This window comes from Halichoerus grypus, chromosome 7 (genome assembly GCF_964656455.1).
Source record: "Halichoerus grypus chromosome 7, mHalGry1.hap1.1, whole genome shotgun sequence".
Lineage (NCBI taxonomy): Eukaryota > Metazoa > Chordata > Mammalia > Carnivora > Phocidae > Halichoerus > Halichoerus grypus.
Genome location: NC_135718.1, coordinates 112635864 through 112649168, shown reverse-complemented (window position 1 = coordinate 112649168; position 13305 = coordinate 112635864). Strand labels below are relative to the sequence as shown.

Genomic DNA, 13305 nt, shown 5'->3' with positions numbered 1-13305 from the left:
TTTATTTAGAAGTAATTTTTTGAAGAAATATAGACATTTGCCCCTATAAACTTTATAGGAAAATGTCATCTGGATAATACCATTTTTTTCAGATTGTAGAATGCTATTGTAAACTTAGCCCCACTGAAATGGTTGCAAAATTCCAAATTTATAAGAGTTTTTCAATATTTATAGAGCTCTGTCCATGTTAGTATATGTATATATTAATAAGGTAAGCATTACCTAAATTCTGCCTCTTTCCCTATTAAATAGTTCTGTTTCATGGCTTATTTTTTCTTTTACATTATACAGCCATAAACAAGAAGCTGATGATATCGTAAGAGTGGCAGAGACAGCTAATGATACATCAACCGAGGCATATAATCTGCTTCTGAGAACACTGGCAGGAGAAAACCAAACAGCGCTTGAGATTGAAGAGCTTAATAGAAAGTGAGTGTCATTTAAAAGTGGCTTATGGCCCTTCAGTTTTTCTTGTAAGTAGCACCGGTTCAATGAAAAATTAAATGCTGATGGATTCAGAGCATGCATTCATGCAGTAAGATTTCTTTTGTTAATCATGCTTTTGAAATGGTGCAGTAATTAGAGCAGGGGCTGGAGAGCCGCAGAGGTTTTATTCATTCCAGTTCCTGTAACTACACACAAAGGTAACAAGACTAGCCGTGATACTAAAATTTCTGCATAAATGAAAAAAAAGTATCATAGAGTCAGTAGAGAAAATATACTTGAGCTACACATATTTAAAAGGTGTCCAAAATAAGAAATATGCGGTAAACCATATGGTATAAATAGAAGTGACAAGATGAAATCTAAATTTAAGCTGTTTTGGTATTAAATAATAACATTTTCTTTGAAGTTTTAGGAAATTCCGTTGCAGTGATTTGAACCAGAATGAATGTGGTTAACATGAAGATGCCAAAAGCAACCAAGTTTTTCGTTAAATCTTTTGTTCCTTAGGTATGAACAAGCGAAGAACATGTCACAGGATCTGGAAAAGCAAGCTGCCCGAGTACACGAGGAGGCCAAGAGGGCTGGAGATAAAGCGGTGGAGATCTATGCTAGCGTTGCCCAGCTGACGCCCGTGGACTCGGAAGCTCTGGAGGTATGGGGTGGACAGCCTGTGTGCACGGGGTGTTGGCGGTCACTGCCGTCCCCCATCCATAGCACGCAGCCTCGCCCCTCGGACGTGCACACGCACACACACACAGTATGCACCCTAGCCCTCCAGACGCGCACACACACACGCACGTAGTATGCACCCTCGCCCCTCAGACGCACACACGTGTGCACACGCACACACACACATCCCTCACAGTCAGGGTAAGAGCTATTCTGACTTGCCCTGCAACTGTCACTGGTACCGACCTCCTCTGTCCTCCAGCTGACTCACTGGTAATGTCGAGTTCTGCTTCAGATATGTTCACTTACTGAGGTCAAGAATCCTGTGATTATAAAGATTAAACAGCAAAGACTACTTTAGTGATAGGAATAATCACTCCGAAGTGTTAACTATAAATCCAAATTATTACATATTTGTATTTATTAGAGCAGAGTACACCCAGACCGTTATGCCCAGGCACTCTCTGGTTGAGAACGAGAGAGAAGTAAAAGAAAATAGTTTAAATGAAAGAACTATATCAGGATGCTGCTGGGCAGCTAAAATATCTGGGGATTGGTAGGATTTTATTACATCTGTACTCTACTCATGAATCCTCATTCCAGGCTCCGTATAAATGCTATTTCTTACATTGAATTTGAAATTTTAATTAAGTTTCGCTTTTTACATCTGAGGCATTGACTTGATTTTTTTACCATCAAGGTTTAGTTCGGTCTCTTCAGACACGTACATACTGTCTGATCTTGCATATTTGAAATTTGAGAATAGGCAAAACTAATCGGTGATTAAAAACCAGACCAGTGGCAGCTGCATTGCTGAAAAGGTAGGTGTGGACATTAACTGGAAAGAGACACAAGCGAATTTCCTGGGGTGGAAATATTCTGTATCTTGATTGGGGTGTTGGCTACACAGGTAAATATATTTGTCAAAGCTCATCTCACTAAGTGCTGTGCATTTTACTGTGTGTAAAGGATACTTCAATTAAAAAAAAAAGTCCATAAAATCTTGACCTGTGCTTTTCTTTTAAAAATATCTCTGAGTGTTAAGTGTTACAGAGTTACTAAGCCTACCTTTTCATCGGTTTCATTGTTTTGTCTAAAATGTCACAACCTTACTTGCATTTCACAGAATGAGGCAAATAAAATCAAGAAGGAAGCTGAGGATCTGGACCGTCTGATTGACCAGAAATTAAAAGATTATGAGGACCTCCGAGAGGACATGAGAGGGAAGGAACTTGAAGTCAAGAAGCTTCTGGAGAAAGGAAAGACTGAACAGCAGGTTGGTTTAATTTGCAGGTGACTTCATTTCTTGAGGCAAAATGTGAAACCGTGCCGCGTGACCTGTGTCCGTGACGTCACCACACGTGCAGGGACCGCAAGCCCTCAGGAATTCAGAGGAAGGCCTTCTGTGGGGCGCCCCGGCCTAGCTGCCCCATTGCTGGCAGGTGTCAAGGTGGCAGCTAGGAGCTGCCTGGCCTGTTAGGAGAAAGAAGGGATTCACCTTGGAGGGTTTGTCCTCTGATCTGCCGTGTGTTTGCAGACTGCTGACCAGCTCCTAGCCCGAGCAGATGCCGCCAAGGCTCTTGCGGAAGAAGCTGCTAAAAAGGGACGAAATACCTTACAAGAAGCCAATGACATTCTCAACAACCTGAAGGGTATGAAAGACTCACATGATAGCGTAAATTTCTATGCTTTCTTCACTGAGGTGATTTACTTCTTAATTTTTACCATGAGATTCTCGGAAATATACCATATGAAAGATAAGAGTATACCAGATCCCATAAATCTATCATCCAGATTCAACAGTTAATGATTTTTACTACACTAACTTCATCCCCCAACATCCACCCTACTTTTTTTTATACTGAGAGAGTTCAAAGAAAAATCCGAGAGCTTGGGTCATTTTACCCCTTCATACCTCAGTATGAAAATAAAACCAAAAAAAAAAAAAAAGGAAATTTTCTGATATTAGAATAACTCATGTTATCAAGATATGCCTATTTAGCTGGCTCATGTTGTTAAATGGAGATTATTTTTCATTTTCTCTGCCAATTGCATCTCAATCCTTGTGCCTTCTGTCCTCACCCAAGGGAAAAAAGAAATGTGCTCAATTCACGGGATAGTCCTGGACTTGCCTCTGATAAAATAGCCCGTAGGTTCCATAAACATGGAAGCTTTATAAGATAATGGTTGACTCTATCGGCCCTGGTGTCAGTGGGATTGGGTTAGAATCCCTGATCCACCTCGTACTTCCTGTGAACCCTTGGGGGAAATTCTCTCCCTCCATAGTCTTCAGTTCTTATGTATAAAACTGATACAATGCCTGCTTCACAGGCATATAAAAAAGGTCTTAACCCAGTAGCTAACACCTAGTAAACACTAAATAAACTGCAGTTTTTAATACTGTTTGCCGTGGTAGTAGTAACGGCATACTCCGTGCTTTGCACAAAAATAAACTTCTTTGCAGAAACATGTTCGTTCATAAGACTCTAAAGCTGTACGCTTCCTTCTTCTAAGGCCGTCTGTGGTGTTTTTCATTTTTCTCTCCCGACTTTCACTGTTCGTAAAATGAAGTCCCGTTGCCGCTCCCTGACAGGTTCCCTTTTGGCTTGCTGAGAGTTGAGCTCAAATGCACCTGCTTTATTGTAGATTTCGATAGGCGAGTGAACGATAACAAGACTGCTGCAGAGGAGGCTTTAAGGAGAATCCCTGCCATCAACCAGACCATAATAGAAGCCAATGACAAGACAAGGGAGGCTCAGCTGGCTCTGGGCAGTGCTGCCGCCGATGCCACCGAGGCCAAGAGCAAGGCCCACGAGGCGGAGAGGATCGCCAGCGCCGTCCAGAAGGTGTGTGCTGCACACTTTGCTCCTGTGTTTCTCCAGTCGTTTTCCAGTTTCTTTCCCCATCCCTAAAAGCCCTCGTAGACTTCTTCCTCAACTCTGCTAAGATTATCCTTAAGCTGTCCTTGTTCCTTTTTTACTGGGCATTTAGAGTAGGTAAGTACATTGACTGAAGAGGGCGAATCATTGAAGTCGTTGAAAGGGCCCTTGAACATTTCTACTGTTGTCTCGGCGGCAGGGTCTCTGTGGTGAGGAGGGGGATGGCTTCCTGGGCCCAAAGAGCGCCTTGCACAAGAAAATCAGACTCTTCTCAAGTAAACACAGTTCTTTGACATGGACAGCTGATGTTTTTTCAATCTTACGTAGAGTGCCAGGTCAATACAACTCTCAGGCCCCTCTTTTGAGCATATTTTATATCGGAGCCCTACCTTATTTAGCTGCCCCTGCTAGGATTCTTTCTACTCATCTTTTTTTTTAAAGATTTTATTTATTTATTGGAGAGGGAGACAGAGCATGAGCAGGGGAGGGGCAGAGGGAGAAGCAGACTCCCCGCTGAGCAGGGAGCCTGATGCAGGGCTCCATCCCAGGACCCTGAGATCATGACCTGAGCCGAAGTCAGATGCTTTAACCAACTGAGCCACCCAGGCGTCCATCCCCTTTCTACAATCATCTTAAAGAATAATCTCTTTAAGCTGGTTTTTTCCTACTTAAAAGTCAATCTGTTTATTTTATTTAAAAGAGAGACTAGAATGGATTCTAAAAGAATGTGTTCAAGAATCACAAACATTTTTTAGTTTGTTTAGAACAGTTGGTTTTGGATTAATTATATTTTATAAAATATTCCTACATCAGGATCGTGGGGTTTTTTTGTACATTGTGATGAACTGCCAAGTAGAACAAGGCCACTACGTTTGAACTGAAAATGTATCCAAGTTGAAGAGTCTAATCAATATGATGTGTTGGAAAGTGTACACCATTTAAATGTTTTATCATTTGCTAGCCGTGTGACCTCAACTAAAAATGGCAATGATAGAAAAGGAAGTATTAAGGATAAATAAGAGGATACAAATGGAAGTGTTTTATAAAATATAAAATGCTATTAGATTAGGTGGTAACGCTAGCTTTTCTTTCCTTACTGTTACTTGGAACCCAAATAAATGATACCCTAAGTCAACGTATGGTATAATTTACTTCCCTGTTCTTTCTGGATTATATTTTCAAACCATTCTACAGATTATTAAAGATGCGGGAGCATACTTTAGAAAGAGGAAAGCTTTTTTTCACTAGCTGTTCTTTATCATGTGCCTAGAACGCTACCAGCACCAAGGCAGAAGCCGAAAGGACTTTTGCAGAAGTTACAGACCTGGATAACGAGGTGAACAATATGCTGAAACAACTACAGGAAGCAGAAAAGGAGCTGAAGAGAAAACAAGAGGACGCTGACCAGGATATGATGATGGCAGGGATGGTAAGCAGTTTTGGCCTATTTGCTTATGTGCAGAAAGTGAAGGGTGTTTAATGATAAAGATCCCCATCTTGTTAAGAAGAGTCTCTTTCATATTGACTTCTGTTTTTCATTGTGCTTTCTGGCCAAGAATCGGGTTAGTAACTTACATAGAAGACAAAGAATTTGGGTCTCTTGTGGGGTTGTTGCACAATTGTCCTGTCCCAAAGTTTCTCTCAGTTAAAAGCAAAACATTCTTTTACACATTGAAGTTTTAGGACATTGAAAAGTATGCATTTGTATTTTTGGATGGGTGATTCATATATGGTATAAAATAAAAAAGGAATAAAAAGGAATACAATGAAAAATTAATTTCCTTCCTACTCTTGTTATCCCAGCAACTTACTTTCTAGAGGCAAAAACACCAGTTTCTTGTATTTCATTTTTGAAGATGACAAAAACATACCAAACTTACATCTAATTTAATTTTTTTTTACCTTTTGTGATGATGTGTATAGACAACACTGTGGGTGACAAAATTGACTTAGGAATGCATGCCCAATAAAGAACAAGGGTGCGTTTTCCGGAAACATAACTTTGCAGTTCAGTCTGATTGCAGTCACAGTAATGAACTTGTTTAATTGTGCACTTTCAGTACAAGTGAGGGACCCTTTTTCCACTCCTGCTGAAAACAGGCCTTTTACCTGGCTGATTTTCACCCTGGGACAGAAAGGAGAAATAGTAACCCTGTTTACCTAAAGAAGACTCTAGGGAAGTGATAACAGGAAGCATTCCTATGCAAGCACCTTATTTTAGTACGCTTTTTGGCTTTTATTTCGGACTATCTCAGTTTTCTCTAGCAAGGTATGGCTCAATTGGAAATTCCCATATAGTAAAAAATACGCATTTCTCATATGGGATGAGAGGGTCTCTGCATTTCCTTTTTCATATAGTTGTAGAAACATTGCATTTAGAGCCTGTGGAGAGAAGGAAAAGGATATATTCTTGATGAGCTCCAAGAAAAGGGTATAGATTCCATTCAAAGGGTGGAAGAAGATCCATCTTTTGTTCTTTTTGGTAAATAACTTCTAACGAACACAAAGCACCAGCACGCACCCCATCCCATTTGTATTTACGTCAGTCCTGAAAGACACAGCGTTGAGCCGGTATTAAGTTTGAGTCTGTCACGTAACTTTTTTCACCAAAAGAGTAAAGGCTTATGGTTGTCCTGGAAGAGGAGGCTGGAGCCTACAGATGACCCGCGGTAGCATTGCTCTCTGTAGGCCCTCACGAAGTCACTTACCCTGTCTAGGACGTGTGCAGGAATGCCTGTCAGCGCTGTGATTTCAATAGAGATTCATCATTTATTTGTGAAGGGTTTTTTCCTCGTGCATTTTCTTTTTTTAAAAAATCTCATGTTCTGTCCAAAAATGTTGCAGTGTCTTGAGCCAAACACTAGGAAAAACAATTTTGTGGTAGGGAGCTCAAAGCTGCTCGTTTATATCCTGACTGGATTTTATTTGTGAGAGCATCTGTTTTCTGATATTCAGACGCTTCCTCTTCCATTGTCATTTCCCGTGACTCACGCACAGGGTATTTGTTCAGGTTTCATGGAATTTTCCCAAATACATTTACCTTTGGTTGATTTACAAAATGTAAACCGTATTGCCACATGCGTGTGCGTGCGTGTACGTTTGCAGGGGGGAGAGGGTGTCATAGAAGGTGTCACTTGAGTATGAAACTTCTCTGAGAACAGGACATTTCTAATAATCAAGTCTCTAAGAGTGTCCTGAAGGACATAGTTTGGTTCTAAAATGTAGTTTTTATACTTGTCCTTAAAAATAACTTGTTTCTGCTCGATGAATTTGGTTACGAATCCGCTTCCATGTATTTTTGTGTGAGAAAGTGAGAAAAGGGGATAATATTGGTCTTTCTGAAATACAGATCCAGTCAGTGTAGGCATGCGGGCTGCCTACTTGTGTCTGTTCTGTGCATTAAAAATAGCAACATTTGACCATGAAGATACTCTGAAAGACCGAAAACAAAACAAAACCAAACCAAACCCCTACAGTGAGAGATTGTAGTTTCACAAGTTAGGAAAGAGGAAGCATCTTAAAATTGGACTTGTTGGCTGACTGGGGGGGGAAAAGATTTCAAGAACATGAAAACACACGGTCAGGACTGCCGGTGTCATCTGTCCTCTTTCCGCTACAGGCTTCGCAGGCTGCTCAGGAAGCCGAGATCAATGCCAGAAAGGCCAAAAACTCCGTTACCAGCCTCCTGCACCTGATTAACGAGCTCCTGGAGCAGCTGGGTAAGTGGCTGTGCAGTGCTTGTCGGCCGCCCCCGGATTCTCTGTGCTGCCCTTGCGGTCTCATGCAGTCAATGCAAAAGCAGATAGTACAGCGGGCCTGTTGTGTGAACCGAGTCAGGACCCGAGGTCGTATTCACTCAGCTACGAGGTCCTTCCATGGCATGTGATCTGAGTCCTGGAATCTGACCACGGTCCAAGGACTTATAAAATCAGGAAGACAGGCTGCCAGCGAGGGTGGCTCACTTGTGGTCGATGCTTATGATACACTGAACGGTGATTATTCTGAGCTCATCCTGCTTGGCAGACTGTCTTTAGAGGATTTAAAGTGAAGGATTTCAGTGCTAGAGTGAAAGAACACTTTAAGCTGGTGACAACTTCACTGCCTGGAATTCTTTTCATTTGCTAATTAAAAGGAGAATCTGATGAGGTGACAGTTCTTCAAAAAGAGAATAAGCTTGATTTTTCAAGGAAATTCAAGCATGTTGAAATGCTCTTTTAATCCAGGGTGGTAGGGAGCAGGCTTCGTTACAGGACAGATGTACTTTTGTCGCCAGCCTCCATTATAAAGTGGTCATACTCCAGCCCATATGGCTTTGTGGCAAGGCATTCTGCTTTAATTTAGCCTTGAAGGTTTATTCAGTGTTTTGTTTGGGGTGTTTTTTTTTTTTTTTTGGTTTTTTTGGAGGGTGGGGGAGGGTATATTTTTTGTCTGTCTCAAATATCAAGAATAATAAATTATGTGCTGTCAGATGGGTTTTAAAATGATAGGAGCTAGAAGAGGTAGCTTTTTGTGGCAGAAAGGGCTGGATTTTTAAAGTTAGTCAGGCTTGGGTTGGAATCTGTTTTGTTGCCTTGTAAACTGTGCAAACTTGGGCAAATTGCTTAACATCTGAGAATCACTGGCAGAATATGGTCTTGTGAGAATTTAGTCAAGTACAGTATGCATAAAGTGTTGAGCGCTGTGTGGCTGTCTGCTTTCATTAACTATGGAAGCAATTCTTTCCATAAGAACCTCCTTTTCTTGCTAATTTTAAAGTGAAGCTTTTGCTGGAATTATTTCAGCATTTTCCTCCCTGGCCATTTTCCGTAGGAGGGCTCCAAATAGAGTCTAACTCCAGAAAGCAGGACAGGACTCCCCAGAACCAACCCAGCCTCCCTGGAAGCTAAAGAGCCGAGGGCTTACAGTTCTATCCCGAAGATTTTTATGTTCATTAGATAGCATTAAAATGACATACAGGTTACATACATAAACATGAAAATGGTATCAAACGTTGCCAGATGACCTTCAAAACCGCAGGTGAGGCTTAAGGTCTCAAGCAAGGCAGCTGTGTATTTAGACAACATTTCACAAAAACTGTTTCCTCAGAGAAAACATCCAGCCCAGTATCCATTATATGCTCTGACCTGTCCTCGCCGAGTTAGGTCCGTGTTTACACTTGGTCTGCATTGTTCATGCCCTTGCGTGACACGAATGGTCTACAAGCCCCGTTTGCAGGTCACCACTGCATAGCAGCAGCTGCTGGGCTTCATTTCTAAGACAGGCTAGTGGAGGGGCGCCTGGGTGGCTCGGTCAGTGAAGCATCTGCCTTCGGCTCAGGTCATGATCCCAAGGTCCTGGGATGGAGCCCCGCATCGGGCTCCCTGCTCATGGGAAGCCTGCTTCTCCCTCTCCTGCTCCCCCTGCTTGTGTTCCCTCTCTCGCTGTGTCTCTTTCTGTCAAATAAAGTGGAGGTGCTTGCGGAGTGATGTGATGATTCTTACTGGGTGCATCTGTTTCCTCCTGTGTCCTTTCTGACTCTACAGGGCAGCTGGACACAGTGGACCTGAACAAGCTCAATGAGATCGAAGGCACCCTGAACAAAGCCAAAGATGAAATGAAAGTCAGTGATCTGGACAGGAAAGTGTCTGATCTGGAGAATGAAGCCAGGAAGCAGGAGGCTGCCATCATGGACTATAACAGAGATATCGAGGAGATCATGAAGGACATTCGCAACCTGGAAGACATCAAGAAGACCTTACCATCTGGCTGCTTCAACACCCCGTCCATCGAAAAGCCCTAGAGTCATCTTTTAGGGCTGGAAGGCAGCACCCCCCAACCGGGGAGCCGTTGTGAGGCCACAGAGTGCCTTAACACACAGATTACATTTTTTCAGACCCCCACTTCTCTGCTGCTCTCCACCACTGTCCTTTTGAACCAGGAAAATTCACAAAGCTTAAAGAGAAGCAAGTCAGACATCATGAATCGGGAACAGAGGGTTTTATCTGATAGTCTCTCTTCCACGGAAGGCACTCCCTTACCCACACTTTCCCTTCTGAGTCGCGTGAGGACGTGGCATCTTACGTGATCGTACAGTGGTGTAAACACTTCGTGAGAACCATTGTCTGCCGGGACTGAGCAAGTGGCCCTCCCTTTTCTCCTGGATACCGGCAGAACCTCCTCGGTCTCAGTGCTCTTGTTTCTATGAAGGAAAAGTTTGGCCACTAGTAGCCGCGTTGCGATGGCCAGGATATCCAGTCTGTCGATAAAGAAAGTGCACCTACATCTACCACCCCTCCTCCTTTTACGCAAAAGGAAATAAACGTCCTGTGCCAAAGATATTGGTCACTTAGAACGTCAAGAGCCATCGTCAGTTGCTTTAGCTATTTTGAGTATAGGACACTGAGCCATCCACGGGTAAGGCTGCAATTATTCCTGACAGTCTCCAGGAGAATGAGGCTGCAGAAGTAGGCTGAACATTTTCTCATATGTTAATAATTGACTAGGAAGATACACTTTTTTTCAGATCTTTGGGCAGCTGATAAATCTGGATGGGCAGCTTGCACTCACCAATAGACGTCTTCTGATATTCCTATAAATGGAATTTATACAGAAGAAATAGGGATATGATAACCACTAAAGTTTGTTTTGTTTTGTTTTTTTTCAAAATCAAACTAATACCTAGAGCTTTTTTAGTGTGTTAGTCTTGGAACTAGTGCTGTTATCTGGTAGAGAGCAGTTGATCCCTAAGATCTTGACAAACAAGAAACAAGCCGCCTTGTCCTAGTCTTTCCTCGCAAAGGGATAAAACTTATATGCAACTTGTATTGTCAGGATCCCGTATATCCATTTTTTTCTTCCATTGGGGAGAGATGACACTTTTGACCCTTATCCTCAATTATCTTCTGATGTTCCCACCTTCTAGGGTCCCTCTACACGCCTGCCAAATCCTGGTGGCAAATCCCTGCACTCAGTAGTTCACACAGCTGCCAGCACCATCTAGTTCCTGCACTTTGTGATTGAAACCCATTCGAAACCTTCCCTCTCGGTGCAGAGGGAAGACCCGTAGGTGGACTTGCCTAGCTGGCTTCTCAACTTTGGATCCTCAGCTCTGTGGTTTTCTTTCAAGATCACAGTATGAAGATTCTCTGCCCCACAACGCCTTCCTCCTACCAACCCACCTTTGAGATTCATATATATCGCCTTTAACACTATGCAACTTTGTACTTTGCGTAGCGGGGGGAAAGAAACTATTATCTGACACACTGGTGCTATTAATTATTTCAAATTTATATTTTTGTGTGAATGTTTTTTTTGTTGTTGTTTATCATGATTATAGAGTAAGGAATTTATGTAAATATACTTGGTCCTATTTCTAGAATGGCACTGTCTGTTCACTTCTTCATTTTTCCCCTTCACTGGCACAATGTGTCTGTATACCTCCTTCCCTTCCGTCTGCAGTCCTTTGCCTTGCACCTGCCCCCCCATCGCTCCGCCCTGCGCCTTGTGTCTGCAGCATGTTCATTCTCTAGCGCGAATGTCCACCCGCTTCCCTCCACACCCAGCCGCTCCGCAGGGGTGCCTCCCACCCTCCTCCACCGCAGGCCCGCCCCCCGAAATTGCAGCCTGATGTTCCTGAGGCCCACCCCCGAGCAGGCGTGTCAGGTCGACAGGAGGTGGCGGGATGAGGATGTTTTGCTGAACAGCATCTTCAGCATCAATGTGGGCCTAACCGGGAATGAGCTAGAAATGCCCTTTCCGACAGCTGGACCTATGGACGGGTGCATTGAGAAGGGAGGGCGTGATCCCTGAGCACTCAGAGGCACCAGGGATGGAGTACAGACAGGTAGAGTGGGAGCGGCCGTGCAGCGGGGTCTCCCCTGCTGCCTGCTTGCATACCAGAGTCGGCTCCAAAGGCTTTGACTTGGCCTACCCCTGGCTTTCCCTGGGCCGCTTCTACTGTTGCCAGAGGCCAGGCTCGTTCCTGCCAAGTTTTCACATCAGCGTCTCCTAGCTAGTTCCTCGTGGTAAGGGGCCACCTCCTAACAGAGACATTTTGTTCAAGGTCGCAGGACAAGGACTGTAGATCGACTGCCGGGATAGTTGTCCCTCTAGCCTGTGGGTCAGCCTCACACCAGTCAGTCGTAGGCCACAGTGAAATTAGGAGTTTTTTTGTTTGGTTTGGTTTGGTTGCTTTTCTCCTTCTCCATCTGTGTCATATATTTTTAAACAGAATTTTATTTTTAAAATAAAAAGCTCTTTATAAGACAATACCTTCATTACACTCCTGCAGTATGCATTATTTTATTGTATAGTTCTAGTTACCTGAATTTCATGTAATAAAACTGACAGGGTGGCTGCTGAAGAATGCTGGGGGTCGCGGGGGGCGTATCCAGCTGCTCTCCGGAATTCTTCCTTGTAATCCCCGCGGTGGCCCTTCGATATGTGCCTTCACCTTAGCTGTCTGCCTTAATCTCTACAGTCTCGCTCTCCAGGGTGGTGAATAAAATGCAACACTTGGCCTTTTTTTTATGTTAAAAAAAAAACAAAACAGTATTTTATTTATAATAAAATCTGAATATTTGTAACCCTTTATATTTGGTGTGGCCTGAGTGTGGTACTGGGGACAGAGGATGTTTTGAAAGGTACAATGAAGAGAAAGCTGCTTGTAATACCTTCTTTGGGTGACTTATTTCCTTGAGAACAGTCCAATATGTGTGCAGGTACGTGCTGTAAGTGTGTGTGTGTGTGTGTGTGTGTGTGTGTGTATGTATATATGTGTGTATATATTATACATACAAGTAATACACACACATATATATACGTATTTTTTTTCCCCTTCTCAGATGGGGATACTTTGGTGTGGTCCAGAGGTAGGCAGACTTTTTCTGTAAAGAGCTAGACTGTACATATTGTAGGCTTCACAGGCCCTACGATCTCTGTTACACCGACTTTGCTCTTGCAGCCTGAAAGCAGCCCGGACAGTGTGTAAACAAATGAGTCCAACACAACTATTTACAAAAACAGGCACGGGCCCGAGGGCTGCCATGTACCGGACCCCTTGGGGTATGATTAATGCCTGCTTAGTGACACCTGAAGACTATTTTAAAATTATTTGGGCTTCTTAAATTAGCAGCTGTATGTAAAAAGTTGTCTTTCTACCTGTAAATATGCCCATAACTTCAGCTAAAGGGGGTCTCTTGAGGTGATGAAAACCACTCTCAAACATAAGGGAATAGAGAGAAAAAGTAAGTGATGTGCTGAGCCGGCAGGCCAGAGTAGCTCATCCGTGCCTCAGCCCATCTGGAGGGTTGACCCAGCGGGAGTCATCTGA

At 43.1% G+C, this 13305-nt stretch overlaps 1 protein-coding gene across 1 annotated transcript in view; it reads left to right on the top strand.

The window, feature by feature from the left end:
• LAMC1 (laminin subunit gamma 1) overlaps positions 1-12566 on the top strand; it is a 124382-nt gene extending 111816 nt beyond the window's left edge. Inside the window, exons 21-28 of the mRNA XM_036076391.2 lie at positions 292-429; positions 955-1099; positions 2243-2392; positions 2654-2768; positions 3763-3962; positions 5266-5424; positions 7615-7714; positions 9518-12566. Coding sequence (XP_035932284.1) covers positions 292-429; positions 955-1099; positions 2243-2392; positions 2654-2768; positions 3763-3962; positions 5266-5424; positions 7615-7714; positions 9518-9774 — 1264 coding nt within the window. The 3' untranslated portion in view covers positions 9775-12566. The remainder of the gene's footprint in view (positions 1-291; positions 430-954; positions 1100-2242; positions 2393-2653; positions 2769-3762; positions 3963-5265; positions 5425-7614; positions 7715-9517) is intronic.
• Positions 12567-13305: the final 739 nt, after the last annotated feature.